This window comes from Salarias fasciatus, chromosome 8, assembly GCF_902148845.1.
Source record: "Salarias fasciatus chromosome 8, fSalaFa1.1, whole genome shotgun sequence".
Taxonomy (NCBI): domain Eukaryota; kingdom Metazoa; phylum Chordata; class Actinopteri; order Blenniiformes; family Blenniidae; genus Salarias; species Salarias fasciatus.
In genome coordinates, this window is record NC_043752.1 from 13775475 (window position 1) to 13799360 (window position 23886).

General features: G+C 43.0%; 1 protein-coding gene across 1 annotated transcript in view; it reads right to left on the reverse strand.

The window, feature by feature from the left end:
- The window catches only part of LOC115392930 (testican-2), a 35122-nt gene extending 12084 nt beyond the window's left edge, over positions 1–23038 (reverse strand). The window contains exons 1-3 of the mRNA XM_030097618.1: positions 22783–23038; positions 6881–6889; positions 4825–4870 (exon numbers count right to left, since the gene is read on the reverse strand). Coding sequence (XP_029953478.1) covers positions 4825–4870; positions 6881–6889; positions 22783–22959 — 232 coding nt within the window. The 5' untranslated portion in view covers positions 22960–23038. The remainder of the gene's footprint in view (positions 1–4824; positions 4871–6880; positions 6890–22782) is intronic.
- Positions 23039–23886: the final 848 nt, after the last annotated feature.

Here is a 23886-nt window from a genome sequence, read left to right on the forward strand (position 1 = left end):
TGTTACATTATGATTCTCTGTACATAAGAGGCATTATTTCGATCATTATTTCATCCAGATAAAGGTATTCTTGTACTATATATGTAGAATATTTCGTGTGTCGGTGTTCGTGTTGCCAGATTCAGCCGACTGCTTGACGGCACGTATAAAAAAAAAACCCCTCCTGTTTCAAGTTCGGGGCTTGAGGGGACGCTAACTGATGAAACTGCAGTGAAACGTATGGAGCAGCGAGGTCGAGGAACTGCCGGGTGTTTTAAAACCTTGCTGCCAGACGGGTTCACTGTAACTGAAAGTTACATCAATCAAAAACGTTTCAGTTGCGGAATTAAAACACAAATTCAAGTGCATGACAGAGAGGAGCTGACCATGGAAAATACATGGTGTAATCTCTAGTTAATGGCATGTACAGTATGTAATCTGAATACAAATGAAATTACAAAAATAAAAATGTTTTTGTTTAGGTATTGTTGCTGCATGGATGGATGTTGAAGAACATTTAAGTACATAAAAGAAAAGCTAACCTTGAAGTAAGTATTACTTGAAATTGTTTAAATATGATTTTAAAAAGTTACAACCGATAAACAAAGCATACTTTGAACGTTGTATTCCCCAGAGCACACTTCTTAACTGTTGCTTTCACTTGATTAAAAACCTATAAAAACAATAACGTTCCATTTGGCCTTCTGCAAAGAAGCTGCAAGCCTGATAAAAAGACTCTGGAAGCACCAAGGAACTTATAAACCTTGAGTTTTCACATATAAAAACATTTTGCGGCCACCCCACTTCCATTCACAGGGTCAACAGGCTTTCATGATTTAACCTCCGCAGCTGAATATCAGACTCAAGTGCCCGCGGGGCTTTTGTCTCCCACTTCTCTTCTGATTGAAGACTTCACGCCGCTGAGATATTCACCCTGAAGTGTCGCGCCATACATATCATTTCGATTTTTTTTTTTTTTTTTTTTTCCCTGCCTGTAAATAAAATCAAGTCATCTAATATTTCCAGCATGCGTTTGATGCACCAACTGAGACTCCTCTGAGTGAAACTCATCGTTTTGGTTCGTCTTATACAAACTGTCACTGGATATTTTGTGCCCGGCTGTGCAGCTATCAGGATATGAGCTTTCCTTAATTCAGCTCCAGCTGTGGAACATAAACTTTCATGGGAGCCGGGGACCCGAACTCTGCGAGTTGCCTTTAGTGGTGCAATATACCTTAAACTATTCCTACTTTCATGAGTGGCATTTTATTATTTCTGAGCCGCTGTGTGGTCCCTTTACCTGCAGAGCGCTCTCTCTCTCTCTCTCACACACACACACACACACACACACAGAACCACAGCTATGGGCTGTGCAGTGAGCCGTGCACCGCACCAGCTGATTGTGCTCTGTGAGGAAGAGTCAAATAAAACCAAAAAAAAGCACTCAGAGCAAACACCCACTAAGGTTTTACATTCCTCTCCAGGATAAGACCTTTTTAATCAGCATGTGAGCCTGGATCTGTGACATTCAATCATAGATCACAGTCGGATTGATTTTCACTGAATATCTAATTCTTGCCTGAGTATTCAGACTCACAGCTGCTGAATTACGACTTCTGAAAGGTATAAAACTGACACATCGCCGCCTGCAGAGGAAGCACTGTCAAAGTTGTTGGATTATTCGAGCGTTTCTCAAAACATGGGTCGAGGTTTCAATCAGAGTTGTCGGATCTCAGCAGGAATTTCGACCTAAACATTTCAAACTGCGCATCTTTCACTGGAACCACTTTTATTGAGAATGAAAAATTTTGCGGGATTCAATATTGTTCAAGCTTTATGAAAGCGAGTTCATCCTCTCAGCCTGACAAACCCAAGATTACTCAAAGCTGAGCGTCTCTCATGTCAAATATAATTACAGTTACTGTGATTCATATGGTATTCAAAATGTACTCCGTTTGTTAAATCTGACAGCGATTCACAAAAAAACTGATATGAAACCAATTCTAGTAGGGTTATGAAAAAAGAATTAAAACGTAATCAAGAGGAGATTAAACTAACAGCAGGCGTGGTAGTAAAGTTATGAAAAATGTTCGTAAATCCAGGTTTTTGGTCACTAGATTTCATCAAATAATGATAAAAATGTTAGCAGTAGGTGTCTATTTATGTTAAACGTGCCCATAAAGAGTAGTGTTTCTACTTTTGCATCACAGATTAGGTCATGTTGGAGTCAACAAGCTTGCAGTTTTCCAGCTCTTGTTTGGTGCTGAACCCATTTTCGAGGCATTCATTATCTGACTTAATCGATAAAACACATTTTTTTTAAACTGTAAGTTGCCATAGAAACGGAGCCAGATTCAGGAAGTGATGCACTGTAGCAACTCTTCTCAATATTCATGAGCACCTACAGATCTGCCCCCGGGCTTCAGCTTTACATCCAACATGTGTCTCATGGAGTATTTTTATACAATCCCACACATGCTAAAAATTAAATTCAGACTGAAGATTTAATTTGCATTAAAGGGCAAGTGTGTTTTCCACCCCTGCTGCACTCTGGTTTTGTTTACATTGCACTGCATTGAGAATTCAGTGCAGGTCTGGGACGTGTAAAGGCCATCATGGCTTTTAAATCCTCCTTTAATCACGTCAACAAAAGCAATGCAACGGCGCGGAGCGTGCATCCAATCTCTCGGAGATGATTATTATTTAGCTGCGATCAGAAACGTGTCTGCACACAGCGACGTTCTCGCCCAGGACCGGCGTTCCCGCTGCTGCTTGCGCTCACATCTGAGACGGGATCATCAATCAAAATCTTTCACCCGCTCGTTCATTTTACATTTAATAAAATAGTATAGTGGCGCCGGACAACAAGTATCCGCAGAGAGTCTGTTACTAGGCTACCAAGGAAAAGCAGCTCCCCCTGGATATCTGAAAGTATTTAAAAAATAAAATAAATAAATAAATAAATAAACGGAAGCTGCTTTCACTGTATTTGCATTTACGGTCATCTTTAAGGACGAGTTCATGCTCTTTGATTTCATTGGCAGTAGAAAAGCTGAAGCAATCTGCAAAACTTCACCTCCACTTACTAACTGGAAAATTATTTGCTCGTAAAATTAAAAGAAAACACACAAGTTCACCTCAATTTTTTGTACAACTCATTACATCTAAATGGTTTCTTCAAGCTGTACAATTGACTGTATAATCATTGCCACTTTTGAAGTTTTTTTTTTTGTTTTTGTTCCTCCAATCAGTGAAATGTTCTCAAAACACAAACGGAATCTAATTTCGAAGTGAAGGTGAAACATCGCAGCTTCTCCGTTGGGTCAGAGGCAGAACAATGGCGTGTTGCTTTGATACGAGTCCGTGGAGCCGAGCTGACGTCTCAATCAGCTCACTTAAAAAGGCAACGAGGCGTCTGAAGTCTCCTGTTGGGTCTTTTTGTTCTATCCGGGGCTCGCAGGTACACCTTCGCTGGAGTCTCGGCTGCCTTGTTGAATATGTGCCGGGGAAGGCTCAGATCAATTAGGTCCGCGGAATTAGTCCCAAAGGGAGCCGTGATGGCGATGAAATCAATGATATTCAAATGAACGGCGCCCACACTACAGCAAACGAGGCATTTTCTTGAGACTACATTAGTTATTCCCCCTGTTGTAAGAAGAGATGACGAGAATAACATCTCAAAGTGCTTCTCCTCTCATCTTCTTCCTTTGAGGCGGTGTGGGAGTGGCATCTTGCCTGACCTCCCGCACTCACCTTTACAGCGAGAGCGCACCGGTAAGGACCCACTAATAGGCTGCAACACGCACCAAACGCACACAGATCGGCTGATCGGCGAAATGATGCATAGCGCACTTTATTACCCCGACCTTTCAGAGGCTCGGCCCACAGCTGCAGACTGAGATCAGCATCATTTTCCCTGTAGAACCAAACACGGGAAAGAACTCAGCTGGAGCTAAAACCAGAAACCTTCACCCGGGAAATCCTAACACTGTAAAATAAACACACTTTTTCATCGCTTCAACGCTGCATCTGCTTCATCATATATATTTTTCTTTCCCCCACACCGCAGTGCCTGATGCCCGTCCCTGTGGCAGACGCATTTTTCAAATGCTTGAACGTAATAGCACCGCTCTTCCACTTTCATGACTCAAATAACAGAAGCGTTTAAAATGTCAAACCCGTGTCATTACGAAATGTCTGCAGAAGCATGTACCTTCTGCCGGCTTCATTTTACATTCGTTCTGAACACTAAAAGAGCATTTAACAGCAATATTACTGAGCCGAACTCCCATGTTCGCGCCGTCTCCATTCCACCTCCACAGCCGGTTTTCTGAGAGAGAGATTTCTCTCTCTGCCTCTCTCGCACAGCTAGGAACAGACCCCGTGGAGGAAAATGGAGCCTGGTGGGAGTTCTGAGTTGAGCCCTCAGCAACAAAAGCAATTACAGCAGGCTTTTCAAACTAATGGATCAGACTGAAGGCTCAGTCTCTCCTTTCCTGAATCACAACTGTGTTCTCACCCCTCCGCGAGCTCCGACGCCCCGGATCGGCGCTCGCCACAAGCTGCATGACCCCAGACAGCTGCAGCCGCTAAAAGAAGTCAGCGTTTTGATAATGCATGCGGCACCGGCTCATGAAACCGGTGCATGAGGACGAACACTTAGCTTTTGATTATTTAAATTTGAAAGCACTGAACCTTGGAAGTCTTGGCACACCATTTCCATTTATAATTATTTACTGAATGCTTCAGCTGTAAGTGGAAAAGACACGCCGAGCTCCACCATCCTCAAACGCTCGCAGAATATCTTCCCTAATCAGACGTAATAGGCGTAATTTTAAAACTTACTTTCATCAGAACCAGTGTTCTCCTCCATGTTTTTGATGTAGTCATCCTAGAAAGAAAATATATTGGCATTAATGGGCTTAATAATTCATGCCGAGGCAGCACAATGGAGGAGATTCGCTTCTGCTCCTGCCCCTCATTAACATTCACAGAGTGCAAACAATCAGGGAAGACACAAGAAATGCAAAATGAACTGGAAACTTTGCCGCATGTCCTGAATAACACTTTAAACCGAGGATCAGTTCAGCTCTTCGGATACATTCTGGTCATATCATGCAGAATGAATAAACTAAAATCAAATTACCTGAAGACGCAAAGCCATCAAGACTTTTTAATTCTTCCTGCTCTTACGCTTAAATCAACTCCAATTAATTTCAACGACTATAATGAATGATCACCTCTTCCGTACATGAAAGACTGTGAAAGGGAAACATTTGGGGAGCAAAGCTAAAAACATAAACTGATCTATGCTAATGCTGTTAAATAATAGTTAAACAATATCAGAAAGAGAAGAGCAGGTTCGTCTGGTAGATACAACAGTCAATATATTTCCAGTTGATTTGCAGGTGAAGATGAGCATGGATTTATTCCTTTTTAATAACCATCATAAAATATTAATCACTGTATGAGAACATATTTTGTATCACATTGCAAAGTTAAGGGTGGAAAAACCTTGTGCATCACAACACTGAAGCTCACACACACTCCTGAGAGTCAATTGAGCAAGAGACATCTATTTTTTTTTTTTTTTTTATATTCCTTCTGACTCACACCTCACACTGGATTCTCCATTATTTAGACCTGTCTGCAGTGCGAAAGTCACCTCTCTGAAAATAAACACCGAAGGACGAAACATAAACCTCTGGCACTGGCGTGGATCTATACTGTGCAGCACTGTGGATTGTATTCTTTAAGTAAAATATTAGATTAGAGGCAACTGCAGGGGGAAAACACAGGAGCACGGAGCAAGTATTCTCACTTCTCAACTTTATTGTTGCCGGCGCGTTTCCCCAAATGTGGAAAATTTAACCGTTGTTTGAAAAACGAAAAGTAAAGTTTCTTTGCGGGTAAAGAAATAATCGGTGGTGCAGTGGTCAGCATGGTGAAAGTGTCCCTGGTTAAAATCCATGAGTTGAAGATGATCGTTTATGCTGGAAAGTTTCGGACACTACTGCCTACTATTCATAAACACGATTGAGAACTCATGAAATATTTATCTCTCCACAGATCTGTGCGAACAGAGCGAGCTCAATCGGCCAACCAAGGTTTTCCTTTACTGTTTCCAAGGTCGGGATTGACGGGTCAAGTTTATCCTGTCTATGAAAGAAAAGCACAGGCCTCGCCTCCGAGAGCTAAAATGGAACTCATAAAGGAGCGCCGACTATCTCCGCCGCTGCACGGCTGCAGAGGGAGTATTTGCAAACCAACTCTGTTTTTTCACATCATCCCCGGTGGCGCTGTGCTGGAACGATAATAAAAATTCCGCGTCCCCCTCTGCTGTATCCATTCTGACCCATTTCTCTGTGTGTCAGGACAGAGAGGATCGACTATAAAGCGGTTACTACTCGGCACGAGGCCCAGAGAGGACCCCGAGGATCGGGTCTGTTCAGTTTAGCTCGGTCTTATTCTGCTCGGGGGACGCCGAGACTGAGCTCTCAAGTCAAGCTGAACAAGTACAGCCCAAGGCAGCTTAAATACAGTGCAGAGGGTGAGGAGTTAAAGGGATGCCTTTTATGTTTATACTTATTTTTAACACATAATTTTTTATGTAGTGACTCTATAAAGGAAATTCTCTATTTTTGCACTGGATTATTTGTTTAATTTATTATACTAAAGTCTGGCTATTTGTTTTGCCTCCTCTTGCTTGTAGCTCACACTGTTCAGCTGCAGTGAGAGACAAATCTGCACCACAGCAGAGACCGATGTACTTTATTGTATTTTTTTTTTTTGTATTTTACCCACAAGCTGCTCTTGCTCATCTAGGAGGTGATGCCGAAGGACTAAAGGAAGTGTTGAAGAAAAAGACAGACAGTGGAATTTACAAAAAGGAGATACTAACCTCGACTTCCTGCGGCATTGACAAGCAGCAACAGAGAAGGAGAAAAAAAAAGAGACAGAGCCATTGTTAGAGATACATGAATAAAAAAAACCCCCACACTTAACAGTTTTCATTTTGCTTCTGTTCAGCATGCACATTGTGTTTTTGGTTTATTACGGCGATGGCAGCAGTTAAACTGTCAGCCCTTAATGCACACTGATTGCAAATACATGCCTTAGTCTCGCTCCTCTCGGGGGACAACATGAGACATTCACCGAGGATTATGAGCGCCTATTAACCGAGGATGATCAGCTGCCACTTCTATGAGCTGGCAGGGGTCCCCGTCACTGAGGGCCCATTCTCTAGCTGTGTTTACAAGCGAGTGCCAAACGCCAGCCCCGCTGCCAGCTCAAAAAGTTGTGCATAAGCCACGACATGCCGCATCAGCCTTGGAAAAATTCAGGCAAATTGGTAGGCATCCTCAAAGGCAACAGGCAGACATGATTTAGATGTTTTTTTATAGTCTCGGCGCACACATAGAGCGCATTTACTAAGCGTAGCTCTGACAACACAGACATATATAGCTCCTGTAAAGCACAACCTTGAGTTAACAGGGTAGTGACTGCTTTCCTTTCATTCCATTTCACCGTCTTGGCTCCGGTCCAAGGGCATTACACATCAATACCCACCACAGCTTCTCCCTGTGTGTTTCATCATTCAATGCTCCGGTGTGTTTGAGGAGAAATATAGCACCGCATGCTTTATTCCAGCAACTCAACCCAGTAAATATACCAAATTCTTTGACACACATCCACCAACCACAACACACACACACACACACACACACACACACACACGTATAGCTGTCTACTTAACAGCGCTGTGACAGCATCTTAATATATCACTATGGACAATTTACAGGCCTCGCAAGGACAAGCCAAATGCCACGAAAGGCTTGACAGACGGAAACGAGAATTTGTCACGACTAGATTTCACCTCAGAGACAGTTTTGTCGAGATAAATATTTTCCTTGTAGCATTGGAAATGTCCGGATGTTGCACATTTCGCGGTACGCCTGTTTGTTATCCTCCTAATTGGCTGCATTCCTTCGACGAGCCAGATGAGGGGGAAGAACAAACAACAACTTTTTTTCATCATATCGAATGAGACGTAAACACAGATGTATGGATGCATATTTTATTTGCAGAGCTGCTTCTTTACATGGCATTTTGAAGGTTATAGTTCAGTCATTGAACTTTAATGTTGACCCTGCAGCGAAAAGGGTGGAAAAATAATTGCTAAAAGGAGTGGAAAATCTGCCTTAGCGAACACAGAAATGTTGACTATTGTCAAAATAACCATTTAAAATAAGCCCTATTATGAAAGACTGTCGGGTTATGTTGTACATCAGATGTAAGCATGTGGATCCGCAGTGCTTCGGCTCACGCTGCTTGGACCGACGGGGGTCCGGCAGCGTGTCCTCAGGGCTGCAGCGCTTATCTTCTCCCAGCAGCAGTGTGACAGCAAGGACACCAGGCAGAGGCTGCAATTTAGTCCTTCACCAAGGTTGAGAGCCGACGCCGTCCCACTGAATCCAGGCCCCCGCTGCAGTTAGAAGCGAGCCCAGACACGAAGGCGGGGTGGAAGAGAAAGACCGCAGGGCAGGAGGGTATAGTATTCATGGAGGAGGTCCCCTGAGTTATGTGATTCATGTCACACACAGCACCTCTTCTGCCATTTGTCAACAAGGCGGTAATGCAGCTGGTGTAAAACAGAGCCAGGAGGCTAATGGAGCTTGACTATCCAGATGCTGCGGCCGCTCCTCCCGGACCGCGCGCCGGCATTAGTCTGACAGCGTTTGGCCTCAAGCCTGCCGCGCTCTCCCGAGCTAACGTCTGCCTCACCTTGCCCAAGCCGCGTCTGCTCGGGACATGAATACCCGTGGAAAACAGGGAATCACACAACCCGAACCGTCACCCACCCTGAGACATGCGAGGTCTGCATGATGACTGAGGAGGCAACGTGAACTTTGAGATGGCATGAGTCTCACTGTGCACATGGGGGAAAAACCTACGTTTTTGTTTTTTTTTTTGCAAGGCAGAGAGTGTATGCAAAATGCAAAAAATGCCCATATTGTTCGTCTCAATAAATACTTTGTTTAGAATAATACAAATAAAGGGTATCAATGGGTTTTCGTGGCGTCTGCTGATCACGAAAAACATAGTTTAGAGTATGTTAAAATTGAGTTAAAGACTATGAATCTGAAACATAAAACATGGTGAAAGTGTAGCAAGCATAGGTCATAAAATACGAATTGCTGTACTGCCTCTTTGGCAACCTCGCGAACTCACATCTGATTGGCTCTGGCACCTGGAAGTAAAGCCAGAGTTCCATCCCGGAACTCTTATTTTGAAAGAAAAAAAACTAGACCAAGACATTGCTGATGGAGCTGATTGTTCAAAGGGAACATTGGGACTTACTTACCTTTAATACATACACATGTATCTTTATTAGCATATTAAACTCTTGTACACAATGTTGTTATTTTAATCTTGACCATAATTTCATGACTTTTCTTGCGATGTTGTTGAGCACTTTGTGAAGTTTTCAGCTTTTAAAAGATCTGTTGTAATTTTCTTCTAGGATCAAAAAAAGTCTTCATCTGAAAAAAGTATCATTGGGTCAAATTAGGACTGCTTCATAAAAGACAAAGGCTTAAAAAAAAAAAAACCTGCAGAGGTGGTATCAAAAGGGACAAGCAATAAATGCTGAGAATAAAAGGTTTTCCAAAACAACAGAGCCTGTGGGAAGGTGTGAAGTTGGAGAAAGTAACAAAACAAAGCTGACAGGCTGAAGACTTATTCTGATGGATGACCACCCACTTTCTGCATTTAAGAACATCTTGTTAAAAAGTATTTCTGCACATTGCCAAACCAACACTCTTTCTTTGAATTGGCGGCCTAACGTCTGTCCAAACATCTTAGAAAATTGCTTTTCACAATGAGCACTTAAAGCTAACGAGTGGTGAATCAACGGAGTCTTGGTGAGCGTTCACTTAAAGGTCTCAGGAATTTTCATCCTCAGCAATTAATACGTCACAGCAAAAGAGAAAAAAAAAACAAAGCGGGCAAAGTGTGTATTGCATTTTTTGGCATCTTAAAAATCCATTTGAAATTCTATTTGTTCCAGTCATCTGTTGCCTAAGTGATAAAGGTCAGCTGTAATTCAGAGATTCAACCCTGGAAATGTACAAACCAGGCGATGATCGAAAATGAAGGCAGCATCCATCTTCATGCGAGAAAAAAAAAAATTGAAACGTCGAAGAAGAAGCTTGCAGAGCCTGAGTGCTCGTGGCTGAGAGCTGTCAGAGCGCGACCTGACTCCAACTTCTCGGGAGAAATGCTCACAAGAGTAACAGAAATCTGCATCTCCTCCTCCCCGCTGCAATGATCCATTACGTGCCTGCAGCCCGCTTGCTCCATCACCAGAGCTCATCCGTCCCTGTAATGTGACAGGGTTGGTCGTCTGGGCTCCGGAGGACATGCAGTCTGGTGCCAACGTGCAACACACACACACACACACACACACACACACGAAAAGATATGGGGATGGATGTTGGCTGCAATTCTCTATTCGAATTTCTCTTTTTCTCAAAAATGTCATTCACAAAAACTAATAGCAGCCCAAAGGAGGCTGGAGGATTAAAACATTATATTAGTTTAAGTTCTACAAATTTCAATATATGAAAAAGACAAAGTAAAAAATTGAATAAAATTAGTCTTTTGTCAAAACATAATATAGTGTAGGACTGGTTTATTAGTTTAATGTCACTAAATGAAGTCAATCCAACAGTCAAACTTCACGTTTTCCCATTAAAATTCATAAATTAATTCACATTTTGGCATCAAATAGTCACAAAAACTGGCACATGGGCCACATGTGATTTCAGTTTCTCTGCCAAAATTACAAAACAACATAATTCACTAACACCTGCTGGGAGGACCAGTCTGTGAGGATTGTGCATGTTCCCTGTGCACGAGTTTCTTCAACTCCAGTTTCCATGTGTTGGAGATTGATTACCGACTTGAAAGGTGGATAACGCCTCCAAAAAGACGAATAGGAACCTGAATGGCCAAATAAACATTTATGACCAGATTTAGAGAATTACGGCTCTTCCTAAATCCAAAGCTGCAAAAAATATGTGTAACTGTGGCAACTTCCTTCATCCAATCCAACCAATCTAATCTGTATCTCGACACATTTTCACGCTGAAACTAGATAATATTTCAGGCACAGCAAATAAGTTGGAGTGCTAACCTAAAGAACTCGAGCGGCTGAACTTTAGCTGACTGAGATGCACACAGCTGAAGAATTTTACACAAAAAGTCTTACTTTTAGATGAATTCCCTCTCTCTCAGGGCAATAACTGCACACTTCTCCCTCCACAACATCCCTTATTGATATTCTGAGGTTGGTATTTGCACTGAAGACATCGCTTAAGCAGCGGGATATGAGTGAGAGGTTAAATGATGATCTGGACATTTTGCATTTCCTCCCGTTGTCATTTACCCAGCTTCATGAAGTCATTTACTCTGCCGGTGACTGGATAAACACCGGCTGATGGATGGACTGGCGATCCGGGTCATGTCTGTAATGAACGAAGACCCGCGAAAAGCTGATTGCTCCACTCTGTGCTGAAGCTGTGTCATCCTATCAGACCGCTGAGGTGTGTCTGCCTCTCTGACTGGCAGGACATTGTCAGCTCATCATTCCTCCGGCTATCATTTGCACAGTAATGTGCTTAGCCTGATTAATGTAGCTGAATTAGCTGCGTCCCCGCCGCCTTTTCTTTAAATTGCCGCAAAAGGGCACGCGGGCGGAGGCTGCCGAGAATCTACATTCCACCCTCCGTCTCTCTGTAGTTACCAGGGAACAGCGGGAGAGCATCTCGCCTTTGCCGTGTCATTATGGCGCCCCGATTCAGCGTGCTGGGGCCTAAGTGGTGGAGGTAATGCCTCGCTCTGTTTGTACCCTGCCGTCTTCGAAAACGACAGAGAGACGGGCGAGACACTAATGGCGTAGACCCGCCGCAGATTGAAACACTTAGAAATGCATTAGAGTGTTTCAAAATGACGCCGCGCGTCTTTCGGCCCGAACCTGTTGGCTTTGGAGAGGCAAAACATTGTATTGACACTCAAACGTGAGGTGGAAATCACACGGTAACAGCCGAAGACGCATCTCTTCTGGCCCCACACATCAACTCACGTGGTTTCCACACAAGCGTAGAGCAACAATTCTTTAGTTTACTATTACTAAAAAAGAAAAAATTAAACGACGGATTTGACTCCGATATGATCTATGGTTGCATTGCAGCCTTGTTAAAGTGGATACACACTATACTTACTAAAGCAGCATGGGGGTTTTTCATCACACTCGCGAGACAAAATAAGAACTCCACGGAGAAAAATGGGGGGGTGTCTCAATTGCAACAAAACACCAGAGCATTATGGGATTAAGTCTCAGGCCCAGCCATACAGAGCTGGATAAAATTGATCATCTGGGCTGCAGAGCTTGGGGGCCTGCAGGCGAAGGACGCATGTTGTTTCACAAGGTAAGATGCCTGCCTGCAATGCAGTACAGTACGGAGCACAATCTGCAGCCATCTCTGCGCACTGAAGGGCATGTCTTGTTTCCTTTTTTTTTTTTTTTTTTTTGCCTCCCGAGCTACGCACAGTAGCAACGCTGCAATGCATGCACGCATACTGAAACATTCAACTCATGCAGAGATGGAAAAGTTATCAGCCACGACTGAAGCGATCGGCTCCAGCCAACAAATGCATATATTTTTTTAACCAACTGTCAATTCTATTTTCCACGAAGGCACAAGCTGGTTCCTGGGTACTTAAGATGAAAGAGGCTTTTCTCAACCTGAAACAAAACCATTGCAAACATTAAGACATTTTGATGAGAGTCTTTTCTATGCAAATACTGCCATCGGCCAAGACCGCATTTCAGGAAGTTGCATCACAGAAATAAACCTTTTCTTCTTAGGAACCCTTTAGCTGTGGTCTCAAATCACTGATGAAGTGACACATCAAACAGTGGCCGGGCTCACTTTGCCGTGGAGGACTCCATGGTTGAATCGGGGCATCGCATGCTCTGAGAGATGCAGTAATTGGAGAGGAGGAAGAAGGCGCAGATGCAGAAAAATGGATTCGGTTGGACCGCGCTGCTGAGCCAAGCAGAACCTTGGAACGGCTCAGTCTCTGCAGCATCTTATCGCTCCCTCCCCCCGATTTGCAAAACAAAGAGGCAGAAAGGGAAGAGGCGAGCCTTCAGGTTGAGCTCCACACAGATGCCCCAGGGAGCCTGCAGCTTATGCGCGGCCGTCTTTACAGTGCTGAGCTATGCTGCTTCCGCACACAATATTAGCAGAAAACCCCATTATGAGGCAGGCTGAAGCATTGCGGCTCCACCGAAACAAAAATACCTTCATACAATGTGCTATTTTAACTGTGTTCGAGCTGGACTAATCAATATTGATCTGCAAACACAAGAAGTTATCAGCATACATAAACAGACGAATGAGGTAAAATCTTGTTTGGTGTTGGCACAGTAACCACTGAGGGAACTTAAATCAATATCTACTGTGGGGGAGGCTGGGAAAATTAATTCTACAGCGATAAACTCTCACAAGTCGACGTTGTTTTTCCCCCTTTTCCATTTCAAAAATAAACACCAGCTTTGCAGGTTTTACTACTAAAAATACAAGTTACCATCATGAATTTGAACTATAGTTCAGAGGATATCTTAAACACATTTTAAGATCATTTAATCTGATGAAACTGAGCATAATATTCATTCACCTAAATGATATGTAATTAAAATTGTGCTGAATTACAAGAAATCAGGAGCATGAGGTGTGGATATACCACCTGGCAACAGGTTACTTCTTTAGATATTGGCATTTGGAGTTTATAATACGACTTTCCTTGAGCTAATTTTCAATCAAAGAGAAATAAGAGGGTCGTGTTGTAAGTGGCAGCATTTGATTCAAGCAAAATTCAAATCAAGTTCAATTTGAAAAGGCTGATGTGAGTACTAAGTGAATCTTATGGGCCAAATTTGTTTGGTTTAATTACTTAAAACAAAGCAGTGTTGGCAGCCAAAGCATAAATCCACCAAACAGGTGAGACTAAGACCCGTTAGGGGCATTTTCCATTTTAATACCAAGTGCTTGGATTTGAATTTGATCACAGACTGAACCAACCACATATTTGTGGTACAGTACCACAGACAGGATAGGAAAGTAATAATAGGCACATAAAGACAATGTTTCTTTTTTTTATATATAATATGAAAATGCAAATACTACAGGAGTCATCTGTGGAGGCCAAAAACCAAATTATTTTGTTATACTGAGCAGCTGAGCGATCATTTGAGTGGGCTGCAGTGCACAGTCAGCATGTGCGCTCAGCAAACGTCCAAACACCATTATTACAATATAATTTCACCATCATCTATCTTCACCTGCGATTATTATTTCATTATCCAAAAATTTGAACCACTGCGCCTGCTGTTTCAGTTAATTCGAGTCCACTGCCTTATTCATTGAAGCTACGGGGCTCTTTTACAACCGTCTCACACAAGTTTAGGAAGCAGCGGCATGGTTAAAAGAAGATAATGATGATAACCATCGCGGTTGAAATGCCGCAGGGACATGCATGAGACAGCTCACAGGGGTAGCTAAGTTAAATATGCTAGCTGGCTGATTACATTTAATTCCCCCCGTCTGCCACGGCAATGAGAACAAATTGGGTTGTTGTGGCTGCTGATAATGCTAATCTCCCGCAGTGGCGGTGGGATATTACAGTAAAACAGAGAGGCGCATTGAGATGTCACGTTACGGCGCCAGGAAGGACTACATCACGCATAAATGAGATTCTGTTGGGCGCTTTCAAGTGAGGGGGAAAGAAGGAAAAAGAAAAAAAAAAAGCTATTAGCGGTTTAGCTCTGCATGCTATCCCCGCTATACGCTTTGCTTGATTAAGGTCATTTCAATATGACTTTGTAGTGTGTATCCATTACCGTGCCAACTCGCCAAATTAACACTCTCTTCTCTCTCACACAGACACACACACACAAATACATCCACCACATGCCACACATACCAAACGCGGCTTGTACACACAGAAGATCACAGTCCTTCTTCCCAAGCGTGTCCTTGACACCTCCCTGTACGTCTGACAGGACCGAGAGGAGGCTAAGCTCCCCCAGCCGGGCCCGACACGTCCGGCGAGGGTATCAGACTCAGAGCAGACAGCCAAAGGGGGTCCGACTCTCCCCGGGCAGCAGCGTGTCCTCAAAGTTTTGTGTGGCTCGTTGGCCTAATTGTACAGTACTTGCCTCGCTTGGTTCAAGCCCGTGTGATTTGTGGCCGAAAGCGAAGAATCCATCAATGCCAGGTTGAACCCGAGCACCTTGCTTTATTAGACCTATTGTTACAGAACATGAGCGAAACCGTCGTGTTTGTCCAGACCGTGTGCTAAAAGCGGCTCGGCTCAGGACGATTCGGAATAATGAAAGAGGCTCCAGGCACACATCCGTCTAGAATATAAACACACCGGAGGCAGACCTGAATATATCCAGGACGGAATTTCACCGCAGCTTCAATCTACAATATTTCCACTGGGCTGATATATTCACAGCAATGTTTGTGAGCTTTTTTCCAGATTTAATCATTTCCACAGAAATAACAGGTCCCATAAATACCGGGGCGCATTTTCAGCAGGTGAAGCCTCTTCCACAGTGTTTACCCCATGAAGGGTAAACTGAATCTTCAGCCAGCCTGTTTGTGAATGATAACAATAAAGGTCACAGCAGATAAACAGACAGGGATCTCATTGTCACTGAGTGGCAGAGGAATTTCCGGCGAATACAAACACAGGTGGCGTTTTTATCCTCAAGTTCCCGGCGTGTGTCTGCAGCGACATGTGAGACATTTCCGCTAAGCTGGAAAATACAGTTCGAAGTGAAGAGCCGCTATTAGTGTGACTGATCACAGTCCAGACATGATTATTAAATAAAACTTCATCTGAATAACATATTGAGGATTTTTGTGGGGCTTTTTCAAAAAGGGACTGCAAAATATTTCATATAAAAAGGTTTGAAATGTGTGTGTTCTTTTGATGTTTCTGATGAAATTGGATTCCAGATGTAAAAGAGAAACATGTACAGAATCTCGACTCAAAGCAGACGTGGGAAACTACACTATTCTTTCATGTTGAAGGGTTTCTGTGTATTTCTATGTATTTCTATGTGTTTGAAGGTGGGCGAGTCCAATATTGTTTGGGAACTACTGAAATACATGATACAAAGAACCTTTTTGCACCTTCTCTACATCTTAACTAAACTCTTCTCTCAGTATTTGCTTTATAAAAACCTCTTTTTGCTTTTCAGCCAAGCGGTGATCGCGGCTCCGAGGAAGGTGACGTTAAGGTTAGCCGTTAATCCGCCAATACTGTCTCAAATGGAAACATCCATACGACGACTTCGTGGACTGGCTGTACAGACCTTTTTGAGTTCAACAAGAATGAAGTTTCCTGACTTTTACGATCGGCTGACTTTTCCTCTGGACGCATCATGAGGTGGAAATTTGTGGTTCTGAGTCGAGCATCTCGACAGAATGGATTTTCATGACATCCATAAACATTCATGTTCCCCTCGAGATGAACTTTAATCACTTTTATGCAAATCTTTAATTACTACTGTCGTTATTACGTGCAGATTTTTCATTTCTTGTGGAAAACTACATTTGTATGTTTGTGGATCCGGAGAAGGGATGCCGTAAACAATAACTGGTTCGCTCTTTATTTGTTTTTATTGTCAACTAATAGAGAGCAGGGTATTCATTAAATATCTGGATCATCAATTAAACCTTGGGTGTGCCAGCATGCCAGCCGTGAGTGAAGACAATCACACACGTGGAGTGGCGGCGTTTATCGCTCTGCCTGCAGCAAGGCATGGAGGAGCGAGCGTCACCAGCGCCGAGACGACTCTCAGGCAGATGCCACAATAAATAATGCATGAACAATAGAGCCAGAAGAGGAACCTTGAAACAGCTAATTATTCAGCCCGACATTTCAGCAACTCGCAGAGAAGTTAACGGCGAAAAAAGATGGAGTTCAGGCCGTGGTTGCTGCCGATGTGTGTGTGTGTGAGAGATCGAGAGAGAGTGTGTGTGAGCACAGCCAGACTCCATTACGAAACACATTGAACTACTTGTACTGTCCGATCTCAACAAGTAGCTTCCACATACTCAGCCAATGACTGAGCGGGTAGAGGGTTTTTGTCTGTTTGAACACTGTGGGCTGTGGGACATGCTGTTGGAACAGCTATTCAGAGCAGGTGTTGAGCTTCTTTGCTTTTTTTTTTTTTTTTTTTCTCGCAGAGCATGAATTGCCATCCAGCGAGAAGAGCTTCTCTGCACCAACACAAAGCCGCCTTTCCACTCAATTAAGAGTCACCCACGCTTGTGTTGGGAAGCCAACGGGATCTCCTTTCCGCTCCCCTCTTCCACTGTGAATCGTATCTGAGCAGCCACAAACACTCGCAGCGAATCCCCCCCCCCCCCCCCCCCCCCCCGTTCTCCAGTGGAGAACACCTCCATGCATGGCAATGACAGGAGAACAAGAGCGCATCTCTTCCCACCACTTCTGCCATTTTGATCTCATTAGTGTGCAACAAGCACAATATCACAGATAGTTGATTTGACGGGTCGATTCCCAGATTTCCAGCGGAGAAAATACAGATATCTATTCGCTCACTCGACTGCTGTAGCGACGCTCGTCTTAATTTTCAATCCATGCTTCACTATTCGCTTTTAACAGGAAATAGGGCTCATTATCATATACTCCACAACTGCATACTGTCATTTTACTCTAATTTTTCATATCCATAATTACGCCGGTTGTTAGCAGCGGAGCATGAATCCTGAGGGAGCCTAATAAAAGGCTGAGGTTGATGACAGGAGCAGAAAAACCCCCAGCTGTCCGTGTGTTTCTGAAGGAGCTCGCTGTCAGGGAGGCTAAAGCGTCATGTTTTGCTGTTGACGTACAGGAAATACGTATTGAACTCTGGCCTCGCGTTTAGAAAAGACCACTCAAAACCAAGCGCGGCGCTCGCGGACAGCGGCGGGATTCACCTCACTCACGGCAGCGCGCAATAAATAATCACTGTAATCGGAGTGTGAGTGACGCATGCGAGAGCACAATTAGCGGTTTTCACCAAACATGATGAGGAGGTCGGAGGAATAATGCTGGATAATGCCACGGTTTGTTGGTTTACAACCTGTCGGTGACAGCCAAGGAGATCAATATGAAGACCTTTCGAAGCTAAACTGAGAGATGTTCCATCAATCTGTGCTGTGAGAAGCAGACTGTCATTGAGAAAATTCTTTATATCAAATTGTTTTTTACTTTCAAAAATGAATAATTTATTAGCTTTAGATGTATTGAGTATGTTTCACTCCTTTTCACAATACAAAAGTGTGAATAAGAGCATGAACATCTAAAGTCATACTATGGAAGACCTTCCCTTGGGAATATTAGAAATGTGGATGTAAGCACACTGACAGGCTTGGGTGAAAAATGAAGGGCCCATTCACTGTTATCTAATTATCACAGTCCTAAATCAAATCAATTCCAAGACACCAATAAGGCTAATGATCATGAGTATTTTCCCCTCACTGTGCTAATCTCCACAACCAAAAGACGCGTGGAGCCATTTACCTGAAACAAAAAAGAAAAAAAAAAAAAAAAGTTGCAATTTTCCCTCATTAAAAACGTGGCTGGCAGAAGAGCAGGTGCGAACCTTAAACAGCGCTCTGTGGTTGGCTGAAAGGAGGCGCGGCTCCTTAATGAGGCCCTCTCTGCACCGCTCGGCGAGATGGGAAGAAGCTGGCCGGGAAGGAACAGCGCGGTATTGTTCACGTGCGTGGCGTCCCGAGCTCCCACTGAGCGGCGTCCATCCCGACGCCGCAGAATGCAAAGTGAAACTTGTGCCGCAGCAAATAAATACATCAAGCAGCCAGAGAGGGTCTGTTCACCTGAGAAATCAGTTAATTGCAACCAAGCCGAGTTGCATTTTGTCCCGTTTTGTGTGATTGGATCCTTTGATTTGTGTGCATGACAGAGTTTTCACTGCGCGATCTGACGTCTTGACATAACTTCGACCTTGATGTCTGTCATAATGGCGCTTGTGTAACACCAAGTAACCTGCTGTGGTTTATCCCGACGCCTCCTGCCTCTGCAGCTGTTGGTTACATTATTCTTCCTTTCAGCATTTGCTCATTAAGTTTCCGTTGCCGGATAATCATGTGTACGCCGGTCCAAGATCGAAAAAAAAATAAAGAAAAAAAAAATCCCCACCACTTTGTTTGTGAAGCCTACATGGATTTTTCTTCTTCGTTCAAACCCCCGGTTTGGTTTTATTTAGATGCGGCATGAATATTTCTATTTGCTGTTTTCACACCTCCTGTTTGCCAAGACTGCAAGTAAACAAATACAACCCCTTCACATTTTCAGATGCTGTGTTTCACCGCCCGTCTCAGCAGATAACCGTCCTATCTGAGCGAAACCGAGCCAACTGGGCTCCGCGCTGCATCGTCTCGTGGTTCAGCCTTTGCTTGTGAAGACCTGTGCGAGAACTCATGAACCTGTTCATGCTGGTAAGATTACAGTACCTTAAAAGCAAATCACAGCGTGAACAATCAGAGTGAAGTGCCCAAAAGACAAAAAGAGAAAAAAAATAACCAAGCTGAAGGCATTCAACAAGTTACCAATTAACCAAGTCTGGATTTTTGGAGGAAGCTTCATGTACAGGGGAGAACATGCAACTTCCAATCGCTGTAAGACACAAAGACCAACTCTACACCACTGTGCAGGTCATCACCTCAATCAAATATGTGGCTGAACACATTACACACATTTGACGAAACCCTAAATATGCATCCCAACTACTTGAGGTTCATTCATTTTTTATGATTTTACAAATCTGATCCACATCAGACTGATGAAACTTTAATGAAACTGATCAACAGACTTGTTTACGCTTTCATATTTAAGAGCGTTTGCCTGATTTCAGTTGCTCAAAAGAGTAATTAACCCATGAGGAGTAAAGCATGAAAGAAAGGTCAGAGGGCTGAATGCTCAGAGAACTGTGAGCCGATCAATCGGTCACCTAAAAGAATCAAGAAACTTGATTTTAGTATTTACATCAATTCAATAAGAAGACCTTTTTTTGTCAAATATCTCCCTGTTTTAGATCATTGTGAATTTTTCGGTTTTAAATCAAAATGTCACGTTTCTTTTCCATATTTCACTACTTTAGTTAATGTGGTGCCTCCAGTACCATGAAACGTATCGCCGACTGTAATCCTACAACACTCCTGAGAAATCACTTCTGTTTGAAACTCACAATCGAGATGCAACGAAACCCAAATCAACTGACAAACACATCTTCTCAGTTCGGGTGAAATTCTGCTGAAAACCAAACAGAATTTTCAATCTCTCCTTTAGAAAAGCTGTAATCTGATCACACAGGTGAAGGAAAAAAAAAAAAAAGAAGAAAAGTCTGGATGCCAGAAAAGATAAGACTCCAATTTGCATGGCAGTGCAAGTTTGCGATTCAATTACGAAATCTCCCGGGGGTCTGGAGGATGTTGGACATATTCCTGGTAAAATGCGCAGAAACTCCTCTCTGGCTGACACTGATAAGACTGTCAGTCGGAGGTGATATTTCTCAGCAATGAGATCAAACTACAGTCCAGTTGTCAAGGCAGAGTCCTGGATGTGAGCGTTGCTAACCCACTCCACCTCGGAGAGCTCCAGAGCTCCGGCTTCCTGATTCATGTCCTGTGTTGTCTTTCAGCTGGAGGGAGCCGTCAAGATGTGGCACACCCAGCGTTACAGCCTCCTGACACCGTGCTAACAATCCTCACGGTGCGGATACTGATGTCTTCAAGTCTTTCATCCATTTGCATGATTGAAGGCGGTTTTAAAATCATAAGCACCTCAGAGTTTACAAAGGCCCGTTTAACAAGCATAACGAAAATGATCGTGCTGTCAACACCTTTGTATAACAGTTTTTCCAGCATTATAACGCTTAATGAAAGCTCATTAAAGAAACTGGCAGCTCTGCGAGCTTGAGTTGGCTGATTACCCAAGCATTGGACAGCCATCTTTTTTATCTATGATAATAGCTCACATCGTTTTAGCACCACTTCCTGACTCAATTATTCAACTTTCTAGTCTGTCTTCTGCGGGGTTGCAGAAGCTGAAGCTCGTGGATATTACTTACCTTGAGTGCTAACCTCTACACCACTGTGGAGCCAAGTTTCGATATCGCCATAGAAAATATTTCTAATAAATCTGCATGCAGACACCTTTCCACTTGACAATCCGGAGCACAGAACCAAAAAGTACATGCTGTAATACTCCACAGAAGCTCGCACACGACAATGCACATTAGTGAAGGCACCAAATAAAACCTGGGGTGCATCCAACCATCATCACGCCACCCGGGGGCTTCTCAAATAAAAGCAGGCTTTCCACCATTACCCACAACACATTAAATGGAAGACTGACTGATTCTGAGCATTCAAATGTTTGATGACATGAGAGACACATTTCCTCGCCGTGTAAGACCTGTTCAGGTTGGCGTTTGTGCCAAGAAGGCTGTTGCTGTAATAGCTGTGTGTATTTCAGTCTTCGGGAAGCTGTGGGCAACGTTGCAAAATAATGCACAAGACTGCCTGCTGTAATTGGATTTACTGGTATTTTTTGCCACAGTGATGAATAGCTTTCATTTATCATGTGCATGATTTGTAGGATTTATACATAAGTGGTGACTCAATGAGAAAAGATGAGATTTTATCTTTGTCACACACCTGTAAGTAAGACTATGGATTTATTTGTTGAACTTAATACATTTTCCCCCAATTTTCAGCTCCAATCAGGAAATTTATGAATTCAGGGTGACATACAGATGACAGATAGAATGGCCATAAATGTTTGTTTTGTTTTCAGAATCCACTGATGCTACAATAAAAAACAGCTCTTTAAAAACCTGAATTTATCAGCTTATGATAATGAAACGCACTAGATACTTGTTTATGAGGTGATTATTAGTGTTACATCATTCATGCTTGAAATATAGATGTCAATTAAATTTTTCAGCTGAGTAATTGAATAATTTCAGCTCTAATGACGATTTAACTAAATTTAGACCAGCAGATGATTCATCTTGTGAATTTATTGTTCATCCCAAGTGAGTGGTCCTACTGGCATTGCTGTACAGAATAAACAAAGCTGCCTACACAAGAAAGATCAGTCTGGACAAAGACAGCACTTGCAAATAGAAACAGTTTGCACTTCATCTGTAATATTTGTGATTCATTGAACACACAGCAGGTGTGCCTTTTTTTGGGAATGTCTCAATACGCGAATATTTTAAGTGCAATATGACACAAGAACATGAATGAAGAAGCTTTTGGGACTTGAACTAATAAGAAGTTAAAGGATAAAAGTGACATTTGCAATGAAATTTTTAATCGCAGCCTGTTTTTTTTTTTTCAATTATTTTTTTTCACGCTGTTAATGAATGGAATGAAGGGAAAGCAAAAATCGCTCACTTTTGCGAAGAAATGTGAGCAATCCAAAACATATCAAACTATCATTACAGGAATTTTGGTCGGTGTCAAATTCTGTGTTTGAGAAGATTACTGTATAGTTAATACCGAGAGTTCAGTGTGAGCATGGAGCCCTTCAGAGCAGAGCCGCACGAGCCCCGCAGCGCGAGGCGGCGGATCAGGTGCGACAGCACGCGCACGGAAACCCGCACCGAACACCGAACGAGCCACTCACGTCTCTGAAGCGGTTCCAGTGTTTGATCTTCCGGCTGTACTGGGAGATGGTAGACAGCCACTGCTCATCTTCCATGAAATTCCCGGCTTTCCCCGCCTCTTTGCCACTTTTCACGTCCACCTGGAGCGAGACGCCCGCCAGCAGACACAGGCAAGCCGCGACCCTCACAGCCTCCATGGCGCTCGGGCAGTTTGTTCTCGGGGTGTAGCGTCCTTCTCCTCCTGCTGCTGCTGCTGATGCTGCTGCTGCTGCTGTCCTTCAGCCAATGATCCACACACAACACTGCTGCTGCTGCTGCCTCAACACTCTGAATGGAGAGAGAGAGAGAGAGAGAGAGAGAGAGAGAGAGAGAGAGAGAGAGAGAGAGAGAGAGAGAGAGAGAGAGAGAGAGAGAGAGAGATCAGATCCTGCACTAATCATTTATTTCTGCTTACTTGGATTCATTATTTCAGAGGCTTTTCTATTTTGCAGGCACCCTCCACACACACACACACACACACACACACACACACACACACACACACACACACACACACACACACACACACACACACACACAAGCTTGTGTGATAGTCACACTGCGAATGAATCATACAAGTAGAACAGATGTTTATTATTGTGCTGCTGATCAGTCCTATTTTATTCATTAAATTGAAAGAAGAAAAAAACTTTCTGGAAAAGTGCCTTTTTATATTAATGGAATATTTACGCCAATAAGGCTCAATTGAGCTGTAATAAGCTGAAACAGAGTGAGTCATCTTGACAAGACAAGCAGAGGGAAACTGCTGTTGAGAAAAAGTGGTGCTCGAGCTATGCTTAGGCTAACAGGCAAGCCAATAAAGCTCAATTCACCATTAAATATTATTTATGCTGTGTTAGTGACTCCAGTATTTTTAAAAGCAAACCCAACATCCTTTGTAGCCTTTATTAAAAATGACGTTTAAATAAATGGATTGATTTTATATGGATTATTATTGTGTATGAATTCATGAATTCACTTTATCTGTTTTTCTAGCTGGCATATTCTCCCATTACTTATGTATTGTGTTTTTACTTATTTACTTATTATCTTCCATAAAATCGGTTTCCATTTTTAATGTTTCT